The sequence below is a fragment of the Terrapene carolina genome, unplaced genomic scaffold (genome assembly GCF_002925995.2).
Source record: "Terrapene carolina triunguis isolate 2854851 unplaced genomic scaffold, T_m_triunguis-2.0 Scaffold62, whole genome shotgun sequence".
In the NCBI taxonomy this organism is placed as follows: domain Eukaryota; kingdom Metazoa; phylum Chordata; order Testudines; family Emydidae; genus Terrapene; species Terrapene triunguis.
The window spans coordinates 44,380,751-44,406,928 of NW_020664413.1; the positions used below are offsets into that span (position 1 = coordinate 44,380,751).

Sequence of the window (26,178 nt, forward strand, 5' to 3'; positions counted from 1 at the left end):
AGACCTTTCAATGGGAACTCACTGTTGAAAAACAGCAGCGTCAATTAGATCAAAGACATGTAGGAGATGGTATGACACTACACCCCATATTTATCATGGGGGTACGATTATGATATGATTATGATGTAATCAGTGGGAAATTATGATTTGCTGAATATGATTATCCTATTTGTATCCATGTATCCTTTTTGGATCTGAAGTTATGAATATTGACTATGTATCTGAGTTTCAAATGTGGTTACACCTGGGTGACACACATTACGCAAAATGCTTTCTGCTTAGACAGCTGGTGGGGAAGGGCCTATTCAGGGTAATGGGCCATTAGGAAAAACAATAGGCCTTAGGACAGGGGTTCCCAAGCTTGGTTTGCGGCTTGTTCAGGGTAACCCCCAGGCGGGCCGCGAGACACTTTGTTTACCTGAGCGTCCACAGGTACGGCTGCTCGCAGCTCCCGGTGCCCACGGTTCGCTGTTCCCGGCCAATGGGAACTGTGGGAAGCGGCGCGGGCGGGGCCACTGCTTCCCGCAGATTCCATTGGCCGGGAATGGTGAACTGCAGCCACTGGGAGCTGCGAGCAGCCGTATCAGGTAAACAAAGCGTCTCGTGGCCTGCCAGGGGCTCACCCTGAACAAGCCGCAAACCAAGTTTGGGAACCCCTGCCTTACGAGAAGCTTATCTCCCACCTGGTGAGCCTTCCTGAGATCGCTCCAGACAGCCTGTAAATAATGGCTGCTATGACTCAGCAGGGCATGCAAGGGTATGTGACCAGACCACATGACACTGATCTCCATTTTGGGTACCTGTCTTTTTCCACAAACTGGGCTGGGAACTGTTTTTTGGAACAAAGGGTTCCCACCATAGGCAGGGAGTGACATCATCTGTTGTTCTTCACTCCCCCACAACTCAACACCTGGAGAAGCTCCGAAAGAAAAGGACTTGGAATGGGGGTGGGGATCCCAAGTTGCAAAGCAAGTGCAGCTTGTGCCTTGAGAATCTGCAAGCCTGCTTGTATCATCAGTCAGGGTGAGAAATTGCTAATTCATATCCAATCTTTCTAGTATTATTAGGCTTAGTTTGCGGTTTTGTTTATTTACTAGGTAATCTGCTTTGATCTGTTTGCTATCACTTAAAATCTGTCTTTTTGTAGTTAATAAACTTTGTTTTAATCTAAACCAGTGTGCCTTTGAACTGAAGTGTCTGGGGAAAATCTCAGCTTGGTTTAACACAAGTGTACTGTGCATATTCCTCTCCACATTGAGGGAGAGGAGAACTGAGTAATAAATTCGTACTGGTCGGGGTTTTGACCAGGGCAGGATGGCACAGCTCTGGGATCCTAGGCTGGGAAGCTGGGGGTTATCTTGGCTGTAGCCTCTCTATTGTTGGTTCATGCAGCAGCTGGCCAAAGCCTGCACACAACTGCAGTTGGGTGTGTCCCTGCCTGTGTGAATGCTGGTGGGAGTGTAGGACCAGGAGCGGTCTATAGCCAGTTACAGCAGCACAGTCGGGAGGGCTCTCAGTTACTACAGAGAATTCTTTCCCAGGTGTCTGCCTGGTGGGTCTTTCCAACATGCTCAGGGTCTAACTCATCGCCATATGTGTGGTTGGGAAGAAATTTTCCCCAGGTGAGATTGGCAGAGACCCTGGTGGGTTGGATTTTTTTTTACCTTCCTCTGCAGCATGGGGCACAGGTTACTTGCAGGTTTCAACTAGTGTAAATGGTGGATTCTCTGTATCTTGAAGTCTTTAAACCATGAGTTGAGGACTTCAGTAACTCAGCCAGCAGTTAGGAGTCTATTACAGGAGTGGCCTGCAATGTGGAGGAGGTCAGACTAGATGATGATGGTCCCTTGTGACCTTAAAGTCTGAGTCTGTGAGTAAAATGTGGCATTCAGGGGGTTCTAGAACAAACCTTGTTAAACATTAGTGTGAAATTCTATGTTTATGCTTTTAAGATATGAGTTAATTACAATTCTGTTTAGAGGAGATGTGATGGTTTATTAAAAGTTTTGAGACTGAGCTCCCTCAACAGTAGGTTTAAGCTGGTGTCACTCATTAATTTCAATGGATTTACTACTGATTTGCACTGGTGTAACTGAGTGGAGATTCAGGCCTCCCTTTGCTATTCAAATAATGATGTGCAACCATGGCAACCTTGCCTGACCTCGTGATATGACACTAATTAACCTGCATCCCAACTGTTCCTCCTGCACATTGCTTTGAACTTGTACCCTTCAAATGAAGCAAGCCAATTTTTGTAAGAAACAGGCAGAAGTTGCATGGAAACTGAGGGGTTTATATTAGTTACACTCTGCTGTTTTGGGGGAAAATAGGAAAGAAAAAAAACCTAACACAAACCTGAAACAAACTTCTACTCCCTGTTTCTACAGATTTTTCTTTCCTTTGAATTTGCAATTCTTGAGCTCACTTTTAAGAGTAATCCCTGAGCCCCCGCTCAGCACGAGGCCCTGTCCCCTGCTCGTCCTCTTCCCCTCAAGGCTTGTCCCTGGCCAGACTGGAAGCCTGAGCTAGGCCGTGGTAAGAGCTGCCCAGGGGGTCTGGACCACTGTGGGGAGCCCCAGACCCTCCCCCTGCCTTGGGTGGCACATCCAAGGAGGTGGGTATACAGGCTGGAGGTTGCTCTCGGGCCCCCCAGCCCCCTGCCCAGGGCAGTTGGAAGGGCCAGGGCTCCCTGGGTGGTTCTTACCACAGCCTGGCTCTGGCTTCCAGCCAGGCCAGGGGGCGAGGCCTCGTGGGGAAGAGGAGGACCAGGGGGTGGGGGATTGAGGGAAGAGGAGGGGCAAGAGGTGAGGCCATGGAGGGGGTAGGGTTCCTGCATGTGTCCTGTGAAAAGGTGGTCGCCCTACCCAACACCCAGAGGTTGCAGGACAAGATGTCTACCACCACTACTGCCAGCAAAGACCACAGGGCACCCATTTGCCAGCACTGCTGCTGCTGTGTGAGCCACTTAGAAGAGTACCCCTGTACTGCTGGGGAGGTGGAAGCATGGCGGATCAAAGGATAATGGCTGGTGTGGAAAGGGAGACCAAATTCTGCTCACAATAATACCTGCACAGTCCAATTGTCTTCGAGGAGTTGCATGATGTGAGAGCACAATTTAGTCCACCATGTACATAAAGCTGCAGTACTTGCCCAGACAGAAGCCTTTCTGTGTAACATCTTCTTAATTTGCATGTATTCGTTTATTTCCTCTTTGAAAGGAGGGTGAAAGGATTGCTGGATATTTTGGAGAGGGGAGGTAAGTAAGGGAGAAGAGTATGGAAAGAATGAATTTTGTGTGGGGGTGGGTGGGTGAGGTTTGGTTGAGGGAAAGAGCGAGGAATGACTATACTACTTGGGGAATGTCACATGTATTAACCTCTGACAAAGCCCTTGTTACAATGTTGGCAGCACTTCACTGATTCAGACCCAAACCTTGTGTTTAAAGTTAATTGAGGCCGACAATTTATTAGCACATTCTCCCTGATGTTAAGAGGTAGAAAAAATAGTAATGCAAAAAAAAAAAAATCTCAATCACTTTTCTTTATCTTGATGAAATAATTAGCAAAGCCATAGTTTAACCAGGCATGGGCATTAAAAAAAATCAGTACAACTGAAGAAAACAGGTCTGACAGTACTTAAGAAATGAATCAGACAGGAAGTGTGTTGAAAAAGTCGAACAAATGATCATTTCAATTTACTGCCAATTTGCTTTATTGTAAGCTTCAAAGCTATTTTAATGGCATGAATTTCAATAAAGAGAATCAAAAAAGTTCATTCTATTAATAATTAAAAAAACTGAAGTGCTTCTTTCAAGTGGCTAAATGGATTTTCCACTGTGCTATTGAACCACTGCAAACAATAACAGGGAAACAAGAATATTTTTGAACTTACAAAATGAATACCAGGCGATCATAATTTTCCAACCTGACCCTCAAAATGAGGTCAACCAGTTCCACAAATTGAGTAGGTATTCAAATCAGTACTTAGGCACGCACAGATTTATTAGAGGTACCAATATTAAGTGCTGATTTATGTGACCAAATAGAGAATTGGGTGCCCTACTTTAGCTCAGGTAAGTAAATCCATTTATTCATGTTTGAGTATCGGTGATAACATAGCAGAATTTTCAGAAGTCTTCACAATTAATGATACCTACCTACATGTAATAATTGGGCTTCCTGCCTCTATTAAATAAATATATTATACTCTCATTAAAGGGGCAAAATTTCTGCCCCCTATGGCTGCCATGCAACCTTGCTGACTTCACGTGGGTTGGACGAGTATAACAGAGAGCAGAATCTGGGCGCTGTGCAACCATTCCATATAAAGAAATTCTGATACAAATATCTATACTAAAACATCACTAACGTAAATAGGAAATACAGAATAGGTCACAATAAAAGGTATTTCAATAGCTAGTACAAGCACAATTGGAGAGTAGTTGAACAACTTCTAAAAGAGCACACTAAATTATCACTAAAGCAAAGAGAAATGTAAGAGGAAGAGACAGAGAGCACCACTGAGAGAGAGGTGCCACATTGTGTACAGTCCAGCATAAAAAAGAAGGAAAGTCAGTATGAAGATTGATCAGTCTTGGTAGAAAAGACTATTTTAGAAATACATGTATATGCTACAAAAACTACACTATTAGAGTCCAGATCCTGAGACCTGCTCTGCTCCAGTCTCCCAATGCAAAGCAGCATGGAGCTGACAGATCTGGGCACTGGAGGCTTCTCCCAGCACTGGGAAATCCTCTGCTGTCATAGGGACTCCTGTTCTATTCCTATCTCCCCTGCCCCAGCCACCTGAGGAAGGAGGAGTGGCTGGGATGCACTGGGTCCTGTTGATCCCAGGCTGCTAGTGTGGCCTCTGGGGGCAGCTGGGTGTAAATTCAGTCAGTGCCCAAATTGCACTGATTTATGTTGGGGACTAGTCCTTGGTGACCCCAAGATCAGGGAAGCCCAGAGATGTCTTTGCCCCAGTCCTTTCCTGACTGTAGCTCGGCTGGACCAGATTCTAGTCCTATATATCTTAAGGCACTTAGATAACATGTTAATGAGTGTGACAAACATCTAGCTAGGATAAAATATCTATGGGAAAAAATAAAGAGAAAAAGTTTAACTACTGACTCCACACCTCCATGTAAGTGGCATAAAGATTCAGAATCTTTCACCCTCTAAGTGACACAAACTGCTGGGGATTGAAAGGTATCAGCATCTGAAAGTTGTTTGCTGGCTCTTCTAGGTCCCCAAAACACTATCACTTTCTTCGTATTCAGTGGCAGTCTAAGCAGAGGAATTACAGAGATGGAACTATCCTTTCAATCCTCAGAAGGTAGAAGCCTCCAGAACAATGTTAAGTCATACTGGTAGAGGCAGTGTGGGTAAGAGAATACTCTCATAGCGCAAATTTAAAATCAGTTTTCAGAGCTATTGATCTTTGTCCAGAACTAAATTCATTTAAAGAATTTAAGGACAATGAATGAGAGTAAGTGTGCCCTGAAAAAAAAAATAAAGTCAAAAACATGTAGCAGTCCGCCTCAATCATAGAGATGAAAAAAATATTTTATGTATGAGGTGTGCCGCAACAATTAAGGGTAATTAATGGATTAAAAATCAATAGGTTTTAACTCCCTATATTGTTAAATATTAACACCCTGATTGTCTATAAGCCAGTTTTACATATTCCATCTCTGAATTCAGCTACATGCAACTGAATTGTCTAACGATGGTCTGATTCCAAAGAGGAAATAAACAAATACATGCAAACAAGAAGGTGTTATACAAAGAGGCTTCTGTCTGGGCCAGTACTGCAGCTTTATGTACATGATGGGCCAAATTTGCAACTCCTCTGAAGACAATTGGATTGTGCAGGTAGAGTATTATTGTGAGCAGAATTTGGTGCTCTGTCTTTAGGGACACCATTCCCGGAAGCACACCTGCCAGTAACACCGCAATACAGCTATTGGTTAGATATTTTAGGGGTACTTGAATGATAACAGCTCTACCAATAGTAACACAGGAAGGCTTGTGATTTGAGTTCTCTGCATGCACTGTTGTACACCATAGCAACTTTCTTAATAATGGAAGACCTCAAGGCAGTCCCAACAATTATCATTTATGATATTGTGGCTCAAGTTATTGTGAAATGTCAATTACGATTCTGATAATCTTTTTTAATGCCCACTTAAGTTCTAATGCTCTTACATGCTTCCTTTCCAAGGCTTCTTCAGTTTCAGCTAGAACTCAAAGGGCATGTCTACACTTCAGGCTGGTGGTATGATTCTCAGCTTCAGGAGACATACTTGCTCTAGCTCTCAGAATTAGCGTGCTAAAAATAGAACATAGCCATGAAAGTGGGATGGATTCGTTGCCTTTAGTACGTGCTTAGGGTCTTGGATGGGTACGTACACGGGGTGGCTAGCCCATCGTGCTGCCAGGACTACATTCTATTTTAGTGCACTAGCTCAAAGAGAGTTAGCATGAGTATGTCACCTCCAATTCAAAGTGTACACATATCCAAAATGAGGTGCAAAGGAGAAGACCTACCCTTTTTATTTATTGGAATCATCCTTAATGTCCCAATAGATCTTACCTCCAGTCATCTTTGGTTAAATTTGCCAGAATGTTCATCTCTTCCTCTTGCATAAGTCTGTAAGCAGCACTCACATGATGATTTTCAAGAACAGAACGATCATTGTACAAAATTGCAACGTCTGACCTAGGTATAAAAGAGGTATGATTAGCAACAGGACACTGATGTTAGCATAATAGAGAGAAAGGGGCTCTGTTGCCATTAAAGGGTCTGTTGATTTAGTTTGACATGATATTTATTTCGTCCTAGAAGATAAAGATCTGAAAAGAAAACCTCACAGATAATGCCTCATAATAAAAAAAAAGTGCAGCTATGCCGGTAATTGAACTTACTTGCCATATTAGCTACTGTAAAGGGCAAGGACCAGATTTTGAATGTATCATTGTTTTCTCTTTATAATATGTAATTAATACATCAGAGAGATTAATTTGTGAGGAAAATCCTGAAAAAATGAAATTAAGAGAAAAATAATATCCTCAAACAATATTACTCCTTCTTCCACCTGTCTCACAAGCATTTGGACCAGGTACATCCAGTGGTATCAAAGGGGCCTTCTTTCATGTTTGTACCTGTTACATCATTTAGCAATAAAACAGCTAATTCACGAGGTATACAGGATAAGGGTCCAATCCTATAGTATTTACACAAAGAAAATTTTCATTGAATTTAAAGGCAGTTTTGCCTGAGTCCTAAGAAAAGATTGCAAAATCAGGCTCGCTCTGACTAAAAAAAATTATAATAATACAACTTATATGATATTATATGTGGGGCAGGGAGTGAGATCTGTACTTCAAGTTGTCTGACAGTTCCCATTATAAAACCCTGTTTTCAATTGCTTATAACTTTCTTGAATTTCAACCATTTGGGCTAAATCCATGCTAGATATCTACCTCAGGCTGATTTTATTTTAGAATGGGGAGTTAGAAAGAGGTGGGGGGAATTTCAGCAAAAATGGTTCAGGTATTTCTCAAAATGGAGTTAGGGGAAATATATGTTCCTCCCATGTGAAAAAATTCTAAACACCATTTCACAGAGAAGTTCTTGAGCCTCCATGCTTTGGAGTGGGGATTTGAAATGTGCCAGATGGGGGTAACCTTGATGTAAGGGGTTTGACCCGTGGAAATCAACCTGAATTTGACCAAGTTATTAGCCTCTGAAAATCTTGGTTCACACTGATCTGTAGAGACTTTTTAGAGTTTAGCAGTTAAATTCGCTGAAGATTCCACCCATAATAAGCATGCTCCAGTCCAGGGTTATAGTGCCCGAGCAGGCCTCTTCCTGCAATTGCTCCTCCAAGCTGCTTGGGGCAGCTATGGCACCAGGGATGAGAACTGATCTTTCCTTTCATGTCAATGCCCTCCTCCCCTCAAGCTGGTGCCACAGAGTTCCTGTGTGATGTCAGGCAAGTCATTTAAACCAAACTTTTTGCAAGTGGCTTCTGTGTGTTCTCCATTTTCTGGAAGCTCAACCTGAGATGTGCACAGGGGCCTGTACTCTTAAGTTGACTATTCCTCTCATCTCCACTTCTGGAGGGCCTTAAAAACCGACTCTGTTGGGGAATTATGATGCCAGTTGGGCTAGAAGGAATATGCCCTTGCCATCAGGGCTGCCTCCTTGTCATTTCCTGGGACTCCAGAAACCACGAGGACACTGCTGGGACTTCATCCCATTCCTGAAAGGTGTCCTGACCAGACCAGACAGAGGGAACCTGATAACATTACTACCTCTCCCGGCTTTGGCTAAATCCTGAACACCAACAGGAATGAGACTTGGGTTCTTGCTGTCACCCCCTCCCTCAAGTGTCATTTTCCCTTCCCACCTTATTTCTTCTCTTTCCTCTATTTCTCTCTTTTTGCCTTCTGTTTTAGAAGTGTCCTGTTTAGCCGGCCAAGACTGCATATTTTGCAACACTGCTTTGAGTCTGTGATCAGAGGCAGCTAAAAGCAATGCCTTAAACAGCCTGATGCTAGCTCAGATTTGCCAGGTCTCAGACAGAAGCTGCATTCTCTAATTTTATTATTCATTTCTGTCTTCTCTTGTGTGTGTTTGGTGTGTTTTGTCTTTAAAAAAGAAAAACTGGATTGGATTCAGCAGCAGCATCTCCAGCCAGTCTGAACGAAATGTTTGAATAGTGGGTAGTGAATAAGGCCTGGGGCCACACATTGAACGACTAAGGATAAAATTAAGTATTTTGTAGCTGCTCATTCACAGTGCAACATCCATCCTGTGCACTGAATGAGGAAGGTGTCCTATGGAAAAAATAGTATATGTGATCATATAATTAATTAGCAACGGTATCATAATGAATAAAGGGGCTGAATTAAGGTTGCACAAGCAACCATAATTCTGGCATTTCCCAAATTTTGAGTGCTTTACTTTGAAACTTGACCATTCCTTTATTGTAGTGTTTTTGAATGTCATACTATATCAAATGAGAGGAGAGGTACTAATCTAGCAAGCAGAAGTGCTCAAAATCAAGCTATTCAAACTACTCATGTGCAGTAGAAGATAATATTGTAATGCATTCACCAACAGGGGAGCTTTGCGACTGAAAAGTTGATAAATAATATGTAGCTTCTACTCTGAGAAAGGTCTGCTTTGATTACCTTGTATAAAGAGAGCTCTAAATATTATTTTTAAAGAGTTATGACCAGTGGCGGCTCTATGTATTTTGCCGCCCCAAGCACGGCAGTGAGGCAGCCTTGGGCGGCATGCCTGCGGGTGGTCCGCCGGTCCCGCACCTTCGGCGTACCCGCCGCCGAATGGCTGCCGAAGCCGCGGAACCAGCGGACCTCCCGCAGACATGCCGCCGAAGGCAGCCTGACTGCCGCCCTCACGGCGACCGGCAGGCCGCCCCCCCGCGGCTTGCCGCCCCAGGCACATGCTTGGTGCGCTGGTGCCTGGAGCCACCCGTGGTTATGACCTTGCTATCACTTGTTATCATTAGTGGTAATTTGTTAAGTCACAACAGTGTGCTTGACAATATGACCTCTTCCTGGATCCCAACTATTTCTGATTTGGGGACAATTTATACCTTCAAGTCAGTGGCACTGCTATGGGTACCCACATGGCCCCACAATATGCCAACATTTTTATGGCTGACTTAGAAAAACGCTTCCTCAGCTCTTGTCCCCTAGCACCCCTACTCTACTTGCACTACATTGATGACATCTTCATCATCTGGACCCATGGGAAGGAGGCCCTTGAGGAATTCACCAGGATTTCAACAATTTCCACCCCACCATCATCTTCAGCCTGGACCAGTCCACACAAGAGATCCACTTTCTGGACACTACTGTGCAAATAAGCAATGGTCACATAAACACCACCCTATATAGGAAACCTATTGACCGCTATACTTACCTACATGCCTCCAGCTTTCATCCAGACGACATCACACGATCCATTGTCTACAGCCAAGCTCTAAGACACAATCGCATTTGCTCCAATCCCTCAGACAGAGACAAACACCTACAAGATCTCTATCAAGCGTTCTTAAAACTACAATACCCACCTGGTGAAGTGAAGAAACAGATTGACACAGCCAGAAGGGTACCCAGAAGTCATCTACTACAGGACAGACCCAACAAAGAAAGTAACAGAACACCACTAGCCGTCACCTACAGCCCCCAACTAAAACCTCTGCAGCGCATCGTCAAGGATCTACAACCTATCCTGAAGGATGATCCCTCACTCTCACAGACCTTGGGAGACAGGCCAGTCCTCACTTACAGACAGCCTCCCAACCTGAAGCAAATACTCACCAGCAACTACACACCCCACAACAAAAACACTAACCCAGGAACCAATCCCTGCAACAAACCCCATTGCCAACTCTGTCCACATATCTATTCAAGGGACACCATCATAGGACCTAACCACATCAGCCACACCATCAGGGGCTGGTTCACCTGCACATCTACCAATGTGATATATGCCATCATGTGCCAGCAATGCCCCTCTGCCATGTACATTGGCCAAACCTGACAGTCTCTACTCAAAAAAATAAATGGACACAAATCAGACATCAAGAATTGACACACATTCAAAAACTAGTAGGAGAACACTTCAATCTCCCTGGACACTCAGTAACAGACTTAAAAGTGGCAATTCTTCAACAACAAAACTTCAAAAACAGACTTCAATGAGAAACTGCAGAACTGGAATTAATTTGCAAACTGGACACCATCAAATTAAGCCTGAATAAAGACTGGGAGTGGATGGGTCACTACAAAAATGTAATTTTCCCTCTCCTGATACTCATACCTTCTTGTCAACTGTTGGAAATGGGCGACGTCCACCTTCATTGCATTGGCATCCTTAGCACTACAAAAATAATTTCCCCTCTCTTGATATTCACCCCTTCTTGTCAATTGTTGAGAATAGGCCACTGCCACCTTAATTGAATTGGCCTCATTAGCACTGACCCCCCACTTGGTAAGGCAACTCCCATCTTTTCATGTGCTGTGATATATATATATATATATATATATATATACACACACACACATACACACACACACAGCTTACTGTATTTTTCACTCCATGCATCTGATGAAGTGGGTTTTAGCCCATGAAAAATTATGCCCAAATAAATTTGTTAGTCTCTAAGGTGCCACAAGGACTCCTCATTGTTTTTGCTGATACAGACTAACACGGCAACCCCTCTGAAACCTGTTCTAAAGTGCTCTGTGATGATTTCATTACTCAGCTAGCTCTGCTGTTATTTAGGTGGAAATGTACCCTTGAAACAATGAGTACTATTAAAAAATTCAAACTAACCACTCATGTGTATGGTATGGTACCAGGGAAACTACAGAAGTAAAGCAGGATTGGAAAGTTTGTTTATTAAGTGAACAAAGCATATCCTACCTAAATAATGACAGTTTTTCTGTCCAGTCTCTTATTAATATGGGAAAATCTATGATTTGCCAATCAGGTATTTTGGTGAAGCACACTTTTTTTGATCCACATAGCTAATCGTGGTTGTTTTTAATCAGTGCAGAGATTTAACATGACTCTGAGGGTAATTTCTTCTACCTTTTTGAAGCAATAGAAACATGGATGAAAGGCGAATAGATCTCTTTTTTTAGGGTCAGATTCAATATGTACTAGTAAGTATTTAACTGTAAAACTCAGAGTTTAACAGCTTAATTTATTTTCCACTTTTGCAGTACTTCAAACCAAAATATAGAAAGACTAAAATAGAAAAGCAGTTTAAACTTAGAACAACTGATTGAAGTGATACAACAATTTATTTTTAGCCGGACTGTGTGAATGCACCAGTATGTTGAAAAGGAAAGGGCTTTTGCTGGTAATCTAGCTGAAGACATGGAATTTGTTCATCATCAGAGTTATCAAACCATATGTCCCAAAGCACATCAACTGATGAACCTGTATGCAGTCCTTACAGCGTTTAAAGCGTACCACTGGCAGGCAGTATGACCTCAGGTAAGTGGAAGAACACTTCTGTTCTCGTTTATGAAGAGTGGTTTTCTTGCCAAAATAAAAGTGATGGAAATAATTGTTCAGTATTTCAGTACGGCTGAGGAGGTTCCTGATGAGCCACTCTGCACTAGACTGATCCCTAGTTCCACAATCTAACTCTCATTAGAGGGTGGGGCATTGTGTCCCAATGATGCCTGGCTGCTCTAACTCATACCGGCTGTATCTATGGGCCAAGGGGTCATTATGGAAGCCAGTGATATCTGACATACGGAGTCCTGCCCACACCCCTTTCCCAAACTTCAGTGATAGAGACAGCACCACCAGATGTTCCCTACTCTGGGCAATCTCAGGGCAGCAGTGGGTCAGGATCTGCCCTACAGTATTTAAAGAAAAAAAGATAGCTTTTTCTATAGTTATAACAAAGCAATCCCTGCCCAACATACTTTTAAATGATATAGTCATTTCAGCAAAAATATGCTTAAGTCAATTATTATTATTAAATGTCTCCATATGCCATACCATGAGAGGCCTAACCCCACCCGCACTTCTGGATTAAGGAAGAAAGGGCATGCTATGCGTTTTATACCTTTTTTTCTACTGCAATAGCATTAAATTTCCACTTACAGTGTTTTTCATTTGTAGATCTCAAAACATTTTTAAAAGCTGGGTAAATATCACCCCCATTTTACAGGGAGGGAACTTGAGGGAAAGAGACTTTCATAGCAAGGTGGTGACAGCGCCCGGACTAGAACACAGGGCTTCTGATTCTCAGTCCAGTGCTCTCTCCATTGGACTACACAGTATAGATGCTCTCAAAATAGGCAGAGAAAGGCACCTCAGACTCCCCCCACCCCCACCAGTCTAACTGCCATTTGTGTCTTTGAAAATGTCCTCGTGTCCCAAGGATCTTGTAACTTAATACAAACAAATACGACACCCCAAATAACAGTTCAGGTGGGTTTGAAGACATTGCTGGAGGGGAAGCAGCATTTAAGGAGGGATATGGAGGAGGGCATGGAGGGTGTCTGGGGACTGGGAGGCCGACTTCAAATAGATGACCTAATGGGATACTATAAGAAGGAACTAAGCCAGAAATAAAGTGAGTGGGTACAAAGGATAATGAGAAGAGAGAACGCTCAGAAATATTCTGTACAACTGGCATCCTTGTCAGTCAGTGTTCCAAGCATTTTGCCATGACCCCTCACATATCAATGAGCGACCAACGTGAAGATTTCACTTTAAAGATATGCAATCAGATCCTGTGATCCTTATTCTCACATGCTGTCCTTGCTCACATGAGTAATCTCATTAGCTGTATCAAAGCCAAGGAGGCTACTCACATGAGCAAGGATGACATAGGTAAGTAAGGGCTGCAAAGCTGACTGCCATCTGTGTCCAAAGAAGTAAAACATTTTAGGAAGCAGAACTTTAATGTTCACAGCAAGGCCAACTTTTGAGAAATTGCTGGTCAGGTGAAGCATTTCCCGCTGAATGAGTGCCAAGAATCTCCTCTTCAATGTACTATCTTGACCACAGCCAGCAGCACTGAGCCTTGCAGCTGTGATCCAAAGGGTATGAACCTCAGATCTATGCCACTAAACTTTTTCTCCTAGATCGTGCTGCAACAGCTGCATTCAGACATGCTATCACAAGATGAAGCACGCTTACCTTGTCTGGATATGGAAATTGTTTGTGGTCCCAGTATGCTCATAATCATGGACTGCAGCTGCGAAGATCATAGCTAAAATTTCCAGTTCTGTGAGCCAGTGCTAGTGAATAAAAGCAAAAACCAGTCACATTTTGTACAACAGCTTAACTGATATTACATTATTGAAAATGTTTCTACATGTAGCTTAATTAAACCTTACTTTTCTTTTTCTATTGAGTCATAAAATCTTGAACATTGCTAAATACTGTACACGACAAGAGTCTCCTTCAGCTTCTGTTGACTTCATTGGGACCAGGATGGGCCATTTATGTGCAACAGCAAAGTAAAACTTGTATGTTAAAAAAATTAAGTAAATTGTTATTATTTGATAAAAGCTTGTGTGATAAATTTGGCAGAGGTTTTGAACATGAGGTCTTTTGTCAGCCAGCCAATGTTTGTCTCTCGCGAAATGAATTACAAGTAAAACTTAGTATTAAGTTACAATTGTAATTTCCCACTTAGTGTAAGATCTGACCCTCAGACGAACAACGCACAGTGTTTTTCCAAGTACATCAACATTAAACATAGACTTTACCAATCCTGCAATATGGAAACTGGGTTATTTTTTTCTTCTTATAGTTAAATTACTGCCATTTTAGAAGAGTAGTTTTGTATAAAACTGAGGTCTGCTTGGTACACTTGTGACACAATTTTATATATTTTTTTTTACTTGCTATCTGATACTATTCCGTGCTGCTGCATTTCTAAAGACACATGATACGAGTTCTATTGTCTTGCATAACACATTTACTCAGTCTAGATGACATGTATTCCATCTAAGACTGAACCCAGTACAAATCTAGTAACAACCACAAATTAACCACACATAGTCATATGCCTGGTTTGGCCGAAAATGTCTTACGCCCATTTTGTAATTTTCATTAAATTGAAGGTCTCTTTGGATTTGATACATAGCATACTCACCCACCCACTATCACGATTATTATTATGGCACCAGGTTCATATCATACAAGGTACAAGTGCTGTTTCATAAGCTGCCTGGATATGAGTACCACAGATTGTTTCATGAGGATGAAAACAGCCAGTAAAGATTCACTAGTATTTTAGAATAACATAGTGGGACATGCTGAGAAAAGATAAGACTGTCTGAATGCTGAGACTACTGACTAGTTGGTGAAGCTATGTAGATTTATGAAGAGTACAGTTAAGGAATGAGAGAAAGTACTGTAAGAAGTTCTAAAAATGGAAACAACAACCTCCATAGTATTTTGTATTATAAAAACTAGGCCTTGAGCTGGGACTGACTTCCACAATGTTTTCAACAGAACAACTGAAATAGAAACTCATACATTATTAGTAACTAAAGCTAAACAGAAAATCTTTAAGCCTCTCTTCCCCAAATCATTTTTTTAGCAACCACAATAGTTGCTGGAAAATCCTTCTATAAATTAGTGGAGAAATTCTTGCAAAGGTGTCTATGGACTGCAGACAAATTTCACGTGAAACTGTATGCTGGCAAATATTGTAGCTACAGAAGGGCAGACAATATTCAGTTAAGTATTCAGATAAAACACACGTGGTCCCTTTAGCAGATTGAAATACAAAGCAAAAATCTTCCAAACATCTGCCTTTATATAAGACATGGAATGAGAACAGGAAAGATGGTTATGTCATATCTCCACTTTTCATTGCTCGGAGTTGGGAAAAAATAAAAAACAAGGTATGGTGGGAAATGTAAGAAAGTGGGAGTATCACAACTCATTTAATGGTGGGGGAAGAATATTTTCCCCTTCTTTGAGCATTGTTCACAAGATAAAAAAGAAAAACAAACGAACAATGACTTTAGAATCCCCATACAATTTTCTACATTCCACAAGAATAGGTATCTGGGGGATCAGATTCATTGGTTCCTAACTGTAGACCCGTATTATCTGTCCCACTTGTCTCATCTGGAGTTTAATCACAGAACACATCAGATAATATTGACCCTACCCTTCAGTTCAGGGAGTTTAATGCAAGGTTGGAGGCTAATTCTCCATCACCCATAATCCTTGACTTTGTATGTCTAATAGACACCCGGCTGAATGAGACACCTGGTCCTTGTTAGCTCTGACTTCTTCAGATGGGTATTCAGCTATTTGAGCCACATTAGGGTCAGGGAAAGATTTTATCTGTTATTTGACTCAGATTTCAGATACTAGAATTATCCCAGACCAAGATCTTCAGTATGAGTCCAAGGATTGGACTAAGATAGCAGCAGAAAAGGCAGCTTCTCTGATTACCTGAAAGTTTTGGATAACAGATTCCATTGTGTGTTCACTCTGGGTAAATTAATGTTAGTATGACTTTTTTTTATTTCTTGACTTTCATAACCCTAGTGGTCCAATAATATGTGTGTGTGTGTGTGTGTGTGTGTCTATACACATATAAATAAATATATATACACACACACACACACACACACACACAAATATATATATAAAATTCTGACTATCTAGGTTTTTTGGCAAACTGGAAAACATAGTCTCTGGAGGACTGTAAAACTAAGGATACTAAAATGTATGTGTTCTGTAAAAAGGATTAGAGATTGTGGGGTTTCTAAAACCCAGCTTTATGTTATCTTTTCTTTAATCCATGGCCCAGAGAAGTGCAGAGGGGAAAAACAGGATCAATACTTTGCAGTTCTCTGTCTCAGTTCCACAAGCTACAGAGAAAACACAGAAAGACTACAAATGACATGCCTGAACTGATAAACCACTCCTGTGGGCACCTGTTATATAACAACATCAAAGGTGGGTGAAATATCCCAGGCACATGTCAGAGAGGAGAGTGGCAGTGCAGATAAAGGCATTAGAAGGGATGCCTGCTGTGAAAACAATTAGCTTGTGAGCAGTACTGTGTGTCACTCTCACCAGGTAAATAAGGCTGCAAGTTAATTAAGTGGCAGAAGCAGGAGAAGACAAACATAACATTTGTGCATTGTACTGTCAAGCTCCCCCAAGTGAGGGTGGTACGATCTAGCTATGTGAGGTACTTATATGCCCCCATCACCTCACATTCTTTTAAATGTATTTATCCTCCAGATACCCCTGTGATGAAGGGAAGTACTATTATCTCCATTTTACAGAGGGGAAACTGAGCCACAGAAGGACAAAGTGACTGGTGCAAGGGCTGACAGGAAGTGTATAGTGGAGCCAGGAACCGAAACTGGGTATGCTGAGTCCCAGGCTACAGTTCTAACCATGGGACCATCTCCTAACTCAGCCTTTATTACATGACATTAATACGTTGCAAGGCAAAGACATCAATAGGGCCTTTTTCAAGCACTGACACTCAGAAAATATTATTTTGCCTGGTAGGCTGCATCGCTTTGAAAACACTGTTGGCTTTCTGCTGTCCCATTAACAGTGACAAGTTATCCAGGAACAGTTATAATAAATATTTTCAACTGTGGCCATCTAAAACAGGCCTTAATTGATTAAGAACCATTTGTATAGGCAGTGCAAATTATTATGGTGTTACACAGGACAAGGAATAGCTATAAAGCCTAGGAGTGTGGGACAGAACTCAATACACCCAAGTGCATTCTGGGTACTGATATGCAAATACTCAATAGCAAGGATTCTAATGTGCAATGTATTCCTCCATCCAGCGTTCAGAGATACACTCTGGGTGTCACTGAACTCTGTAGGCTGAAATCAAATTTCAGTATTAGGGCTTTCTTCTTCTAGTCTTCATATTTATATAGTGGTAATAGTTTGCTAGGCTCTTTACAGGCATGTATTAACTATTCACTCAGGGTGAGACTTGAAGTCATTGCTCCCAGTGACACCAGTGGGAATTGTGTCTAAGAAAAGACTGCAGAATTTGACCCTCACTTTGTAAGAAGCACTATAGTTAACATTTACAGTATTAAAATTAAATGCCTGATACTTTAGACACTTTTCTAGAAAGGAAATCAAAATTGCCTAGAATACTAAGACCAAATTCTACATTGTCATTGGGCTTGATCCTTTTCCCATTGCCAATCAATGAGGAAATATCAGGCACCTATATTACAGGTAACCCCAGTGATTTAAACTGTGTACAACGTGTATATCAGGGCATAACTTGAAAACCCGTAGAGCCAACTGTAAACTTGCCATTTTCACAAGTGCTTTGTACTCTACAGTCTTACAAACAAAAGTCATACAATATATTATTACCACTTCCGTCCTCGTTCTCTGTCTTTTAAAACACAATGTTCACACTCAGGACTAAACAGCATCCCGAAAGGTAATTGACAGATGAAACATGAATTCTGAGTCAGGACTAACAAGTGTCTAACTAGCCAAATTTGTAGTGTGGAGATTCCTTACTGAAGCAATGTCAAAGGGCAATAGTATAAACATTGCAAGTTAGGATGAGTGTATGTACCTGCTTCAGCTGCCAAAGGCAAGACAAACGGAAGCATTGGGACATTGTAGCAGTACAAAGCAATCTCCTGGCTGCCACAGGCTCTATGAGGAGCAAGTGAGCTCAGGGTGTTCAAGGGTGTAAGGATAAGGCCTTTTCCTGTAGCCATATTGTAAGGCCTAAAGCCTAAGTCCTTTGTCTGCAGCCATATTAGGAGAGCAGCAGCCATTAGCTGAGAAGCAGGAAGTAACATCCTCACATTCCATCTAAATTACATTAAAACATTGTAATATCGGGCTGTTAAGAAGGAGATTCATCCTAATAGTACCCACCATCACCAGATAAAGAAACAGATCTTAAGCTGGTTAAGGAAAACTTAGTTTGATAGCATTCTGTCTGGCAAGAAACCAATTATCAAAAGTTGTGGTTGTGAAATCCCCATTTCTTTATTGTTTTGTCTTTATGGTCCCCGCTTCTCTATTGTTTGACTGTATGATCTCTGTCTCATTCTTTGATTGTTTCTGTCTGTTACATAATTAATTTTGATAGGTGTAAATCAATTAAGGTAGTGGGATAGGATTGGTTAGAGATTTTGTTACAATATGTTAGGATTGGTTAGTAAAATTTTAGTATAATGATTGGTTAAGGTACAGTTAAGCAGGACTCATGTTTCACTATATAAACTGGGGTCCAAAAGGAAGTTCTTTGGGAACCAACTCCAGGACACAACCCTATCAGAGCTGCCAGACCTCAGAACTCTGCCAATGACACTGTGTAGAAACTGGAGTCCCCCAGTTGGACCTGATCCTGACTGGCCATCAAGAAAAGTTCATCTGTTTTATTGGGACTGGGAGTGGTGAGCACTGTATGTGTAGTGTGGGCTGGTTTTGATGATTGTTAATAGATAGAGGATAAGGATAAGGATATTACTGTGTAAACTCTTTCATTGGTAAAAGGTCCTGCAAACCTGCACAAAATTATGCCCTGAGCCTAGGAATTGAGTAAGGGTGGGTACTTAAATTGACAGGGATATGCCTGAGCCCTAGGAACGGGGTAAGGGTGGGTGCCTAATTTAAGAGGGTTACGCCTTGAACCCTAGGAACTTGGTGTAACGGGGCGGGACTCACCCCTGCGGCGCCTCCTGCTGGTCGTCCAGGGAATTAGCTCTTCCAGCCTCCGGCACACCCTCTGCAGGCCAGTGTCCCGCTTGCCGCTGGGCCCGAGTCCCTCCTGGACCCCGGTGCCCCTTTCAGGCTGGGGTGCTGCCCCCTGGCAGTACCCCCCACAGTCTCAGGGTCTCCCCACCCAAGGGAACCCCAACCCTCTATCCCCACCTCTCCTCAGTCATGGGCTACTGACAGTCACCATCTAGCCCCCGCTCACTGGGGCAGACTGCAGTGTAAAAGCCACTCATCATAGGCAAGGGGTTTTTGGACCTGCTGCCTCTGCTTGCTTGTGGGTTGCCCCCTGCAACCCCACTACCTAATTGGCCTTCCACTAGGCCACAGCCTTGGGGGTTTCCAGGCCAGAGTTCCCCAGCTCCCTTGGCCTTCCCCCAGGCCTGCTCCACTCCAGGTACCTTCTCTCAGCTCCCTGCAGAGAGTCTCTCTCTGGCTTCTGGCCCCAGCCCTCTTATAAAGGCCAGTTGGGCCCTCATTAAGCCAGCCTTGGCCTGATTGGGGCGTGGCCCCAAGCTGAGGCTGCTTTCCCCAATCAGCCCTGCTTTTCCTTCCCTGCCACAGCCCTCTCCCCGAGCTGTTTTAAGCCTTTTAAGGCAGGAGCGGGTGACCACTCCGCTACACTTGGTAAAGGTGGGTGACCCTAGAATGTGTGAGTAATAGAGAATTTTGTGCGGGTAACAAGGGATGCACTGGTTCAGTGCAGTCCCTTACCTGCAGAGCCCTCAGCAGAGATTAAAGCTGCAAAACCTTCAGGGTAAGGGGCTGGTAATGGAAACAACACTTGCCCATCCTTGTGGATGAATACCCCTCTAGGTCACTAGGACACTCTAATCACTTCCAGGGATGATCAAGGGAAAATTAAGAGAAGACTCTCTCTAAAGCCTTTTTGCTTATGTAGGGAGAATCATCCGCATATTATATAGCCCATTTTCCTTCGCTGAGTTCTAAGAAGAAAGGAAAATGAATAGGCTGCCTCATCCACATGTTCAATGTGTACTTCTAAACTACACTATTGTTCCCTGAGGAGAGACTCCCCCATGGCTAGAAACAGCCCCACACCCAGAACCCCAGATCCTGATTGAGATTTGTATCACAGTATGCAGCTCAAATCTGTCTGCAGAATGGATCACACACCAAATCTAAGTATCAGAAATTTGAGAAAGCTCTCATTTAGATTGAGTGTCCCCAATTTTGGTTGTGTTTATAGCTGTGATTTTCATGCAACCTCTATAGAGACATGTGGTTCAGAGCCAGTTCCCGAGTTTGGGCCCATCTCTAGAAAAAGCCCCCTTTAAAATTATTGACATCTGTAGCACCAGTAAGCCTGCATATAGATACCCATGTAGATACCTATATAACGGTGAGTTTGAGAAACTAAAGTGACTGAGTTCTGTAGTACTTCTTACCATGATACCAGTATGAAGCATTATGTAATGCACGGTTTGAGTAACATCCGCTGCATGGATCAGATTGTGGTATGGATTTTTGTACTTGCTGTAACCAACCTCCAAAGCTTCTGCAAATGAAATAAGACTGGGCACAGGGATCTGTGAGAAGCAAACATTAGAATAATAAGCTATGTTTCTCTTGCAACAGCTACAAAGTCAATGGTGTAATAAATAAAACATAAATTAACACACAGTGCAACTCTGATACACCAGTTCACAAATATCAAGGTGATGGGGCAGATTACTAAAATGTAAAGGACTAGAACCTGATCTGCACTGGAGGAATTCACAGACTGCTCTGCTCCTGTTCCCCTTAGGGGACACATTCCCCTGCTTACACTACGTGCAATGTGGGACTAGCATATAAGGGGGAATGGACTGTACCCAGAAAGGTGCAGTAGGGGAGCACTCCCCGTGAATGCCTAGGAACTCATGAGGCATTCATGTAACAAAGGTATGACACATAGGATTACTAATAGAAGACTGATCTTTATATCCTGGCCCCAATCACCTAACCAGGAGGTCAAGGTTACAAATGGTGTTCCCTGACTTCAATAGCCTCACGCTCCCTCAATGTGGGCCTCACACTGTGCACAAGGAAGAACTGTGAAGTACAGGCACAATCTAGCTCTATTTTTTTAGGCAGTTAAATAATAAGTTTTTCCTAAGACAAGACTCCTAGCGATTGTGTGTGATAAACTGAAAACTGGGTTTCCACAATGACAGTGAAACTTGAGTTCAATATCATAAATATGATAAATAATAAAGTATTGCGCACTTTGATAGCACTCTCTAGGTGAGCATCTCAAAGTGCTTTACAAATATGAAATAGTTAAGTCATACAATATCCCTCAGACAGCACTGTAATGTAGCCTCCTCTAGGGTGGCACACGGCAGGTGTTTAACACTATGCCATCAGGGCCGGCTCTGGCTTTTTTGCCGCCCCAGGGGGGAGGGCGGCCGGAGCCCCGGGGGGAGGGCGGTGAGCCCCGGCGGGGGCTCCGCTCTCCCCCCGGCGGCCAGAGCGCCGGGGGCAGGGCGGCGAGCCCCGGCTGGGGCAGGGTGGCGAGCCCCGGCTGGGGCTCGGCTCTCCCCCCGGCGGCCAGAGCGCAGGGGGGAGGGCGGCGAGCCCAGCTGTGGCCCCGCTCTCCCCGGCGGCCGGAGCGCCGCGCCGCCCCCCTCCAGGTGCCGCCCCAAGCACAAGCTTGGTGGGCTGGTGCCTGGAGCCGGCCCTATATGCCATTAAAACAATTTAGAACAGGAAGAGGAAGTGAAAAATATAGTACTCAGCTGAAATCCTAGTGAGGATTTAGGTCCACAGATTGTGATCTAAGCTATCTCAAGTGCTCAGGACCAAAGTTTGTGTGTCTACCAGCACAGTGTCTCCTTCCCAAGTCTGGGACATGGGCTCGGTACTAACTCATAAGGAAGCAAGCTACCTGTGCACTTTTTGCTTCACTCTGCTGTGCACTGGGGACCTCCCATCCAAAAAGCTGAAGACCTGCTTAGCTTTCAATCTTTGTCAGGATCTCAACAGCAGCAGAATGACTGTAGACAACATTAGGTGGAACTTTATTGTTATTACAATGAATATAGTCTGATGTCCTGTATGTGATGTCTTTTAAACTTTGTAATTCTGTACTTCATTTGTTCAATAAAATATAATTTTAAACATAAGACTAAAATATTAAAAAATGGGGTTATTTTTATATTTGAATTTTGTGTGATGCTTCTGACCTTGAAACGGCTTATAAGGTCATATCTGGTGAACAGCTCGTACATCATGAATTTCAGACTGTGCTCTCCACTTGCTTCATTTAGGGCAAACACATCAAATGACCATTTATCAACATCCTGCAGATTAAAAAAAAATAACACTTTCATATGTTTAAATAGGTCCCAGCTAATACATGGAAAAGTTTAAAACAATATCTATTTCCCCAAAGTCACAGGTTCCTTTTACTTCATGTTACTCATACTAATGGTTATTCTAATACTAATAACAAACCTAGTTAGGAAAATTATTAGAAAAAAAACTTGTATCCTGAGTTATATAATTGTAGGATAAACTGCTAGCTGTTTTGTATGCTCACAATCTAAGGCCCTGATCTTTCAAACACACAAATAGCTTTACACACATAAATTGTTCCACACCTTGTTCAGTGGAACTACTTGTGTGCTCTTTTGCATAGACTATGTCATAAATACTTTAAGAAAATCATGGTAAACACTATAACATTTGTCTTTTAGGGAAACAGGTTACATACTACCTTCTTGCTTAAGAAATACTATTGTCGATTGTATGTTGTAGCTATATACAACATGATTACTCTTCCCCCCCATCCCAAAAGAGGAAAGACACGCTGCTCTCTGAGTCACTGGATTTCTATTATAATTTGGCGCTGATAAAATCATGACAGGTAAATTTTATAAAGCAATTTTCTACTCAAATTTATCCTCTTGCTCTAATGATATCTAAATGAAATCATAATGAAATTGAGGTATAATAAATATAATCATATGCTATTTATGAATTTTTCAATATGGCTTTTATCTCTTATGCATATTCATTTCTACAGTACCATATATGGCCATAATACTTTCAGAAAAAGCACCCTAGTTTCATCCTAAAAAAATAATTAGCACACATACAAATATATTGAAATTACACAATGATTGAACTGATTTCACCTTAAATGTTACTATCACTTCTGCTGGGTATGCCAAACCAACCATGTTAGAGGTCCTTCGGTACATCCTAAAAGAACAAATGCATTATTTATTAGGTGGTTACTTATGCCATTTAAAAACATTTCTTTTTTCAGTTTCTCTTTTATAATTTCTGAATTAAGGGCCTAATCCAAAACCCATTCAACTCAGTTGGAGTCTTTCTATGAACTTCATGGACTTTGAAGAAGGATCCTGTGTACTACAAAGTGTGACTTTCTGGTCTAATAATACATTGCTAGGAATACTTCTTGCTCCTCTAAGTAATTGTTGTAGCTATTCATATCACTTAATGTGAATAAAGAAAATATGCTATTTTAGTTTAGTATTGTCATCAGTACCATTACCACAGATTCACCTGCTTTGTCTCCTAACAAAAGGATGGCCTACATGTGGGCCTCAGGTATTAAAATATTCAGGCACAGATCCTCAGCTGGTGTAAGACGGTGCTGCTCAATTAATTTTAGTATGAAACCATGAGTATCAAATATAACTAAGTTAACTGTTTTATTACTTAAGTAAATGTGGAGTTGCCAAAGATAGATCATTTAAGTTGTTTGGAATAGAGATTTGGATACACAACTATCTCTGACCCATTGGAATACAATTTATCTAATGTAAAAAAAGCAACTATAGACCTGAGACTGTGGCTTATTCACCAAAAGACACTTTTGCAAATATTCTGGTCCACACATAAGTAACGGTCCTCATAAATGCTGTTGGAAATGTAACTCCCTTTGTGCTACTTTAGCTCATATATTTTGGCAGCCCTCCTGTAACAAGAATTTCTGATGGGGGGGGGGGGGTGTCAAAGGACCAATTTCATATTGGATGCTAAGTTGGAGTTTCATTGAAGTTTCACTCTTGGATATATTCCTGATACCTGGAAATTACCTGGTAACAAGGCAGCATGGTTCCAGAGTGCAGCTTTGGCTGCAAAAAAATGAATCCTGCAAAAATGGAAAAGTCGATCCCCACCAAATATTGTTGCCTAGCTCAGGGATATGGCTGATGTCGCAGCGAATGAACAACTGGCATTTCGCAGAAAGGGAAAGCCAGAAAAATTCAAAGCAATTTGGGCTGACTTTTAGAGGTCTATAATTAATGTAGACCCTGAAGATAGTTATGTCACTTCCCGTCCCCTCCCCTCCCTTTTTCCTAACCTTCTTTATTTACTTTGTGTATTCTGATCAATCTGGTATTTTGGTATATTTGTTGTATTTGAAAAAAAACAATACAAAATCATAAATAAAAAAGTAAATGTTGAGTCTTTGGCACATTTTGGTGTAGATAGGTCTAAGCCATGGAGTTTGGGTCCAGAACTTTCCAAAGTTCAAGAGGATTGGTATCTAGGGGTTTCATTTAGAACTCAGGACAGACCATTAGAGAGATGGGGCGAGGATGGCATTCAGATGTAGCTCTGAACTTTCCCAGATATTTGGTTCAGGATCATCTCCAATTTTGGTACACATTCTGGCTCCACTTGTTGGATAGCACCATTGTGGTTAAACATGTTATCTGCTATCACACTAAAATCCACAATCACCTTTCTACAAATATCCCAGCCTGTACAGCATGTACGATGCTTCGAAATTTTGGCTTTTCTTCGGGTCTCCTTTTCGTCATCCCCATTTTCCTCGTGAAGGTAGAAGCCAGCCAGTCCCGTACTTCCAGTGGGACTGAATCGGATTGGATGTCAGAAAGTTCATCTTCAGTATCCAAAAGTCTCCTACAAAAGATATGAATAACTGAGAATCAGGCAAACTGAAGCAACGAGGTGGGAATAAGTGACCAGCTGATAACATACAGTTTTAATGGCAGTTAGACTAGTTTGTAGCATTGTCTCTGGGTCACTAAACGCTTACCCTGCTCACTGGGGAAGGGCTTTGATAGGGCTTGGAGCACTGGAAACACCCTTTGCGGTGAGGGAGGATGGGAGGGAGTTAGGGAGGGGGCAAGGGAGCTCAACAGGGAGCAGTTGTGACAGCATTCTACATGCCTCCTATTCCTTCCTTCCTTCCACCCATCTTTGCCGTCAGCGTGTGGGAACAGCTTCTAATCTCACCTCTTTCCCCCACTTCCCACCCCCTTCGCTTCCTACACTGTAGGGTGTGGGAAGATCACATGCTGTCCAACCCACCACATCTGGTTTTTGGTGTTTAAGTTACAATTCTTGCAAGTGCGGCAGGTTCCAGTGTGGTTGGTGGGTTAGGCAGGGTCTGACTGAGGTCTCTATGACCTAGTCGGCTGCTTAGGCATTGGTCTGTATAGGCCAGTAAAGAAGGAAGTTTGAGGGCAGGCCAGGTGCAGTGGCTGGGTGCTCAGTAACTTGAATGCAATGGCCATACCCATCTGCTGGGAGTGTGTGCAGGGTTTGCAGTCCCAACCATTTACAGAAAAGTCCAACAGAATGTCATAGCAAATGGAAATTTTTCTGTAGATTTTTTCAACCATCAAAACCTGGCAAGGTGGGCATTTGCCTCTATGTCTAGAACAGCTTGTGCCTCTCCTCATTTCATCTCTCCAACCTCAAGCATGGAAGAGGGAAGATTATTGAGAGTCTGGCATAAAATAGAGCATCCACATTTGACTATATTATGGTGCCTGTGTTTCATTGTTTCTGGGTCCATTTCAAAAAAAAGTTTTCCTTTCTGTACTGGAGTGATAACTGTCTAAAAGCCCTAGACACAATACTATGCCTCTAGAAAGTCAACAT

The 26,178-nt window shown here is 42.4% G+C and overlaps 1 protein-coding gene across 1 annotated transcript in view; it reads right to left on the reverse strand.

Moving 5' to 3' along the window:
- Positions 1-26,178, reverse strand: part of PDE1A (phosphodiesterase 1A) — a 265,115-nt gene that overhangs the window by 26,549 nt on the left and 212,388 nt on the right. The window contains exons 4-9 of the mRNA XM_026647746.1: positions 25,009-25,191; positions 23,427-23,493; positions 22,473-22,589; positions 20,694-20,834; positions 13,711-13,811; positions 6,595-6,720 (exon numbers count right to left, since the gene is read on the reverse strand). Coding sequence (XP_026503531.1) covers positions 6,595-6,720; positions 13,711-13,811; positions 20,694-20,834; positions 22,473-22,589; positions 23,427-23,493; positions 25,009-25,191 — 735 coding nt within the window. The remainder of the gene's footprint in view (positions 1-6,594; positions 6,721-13,710; positions 13,812-20,693; positions 20,835-22,472; positions 22,590-23,426; positions 23,494-25,008; positions 25,192-26,178) is intronic.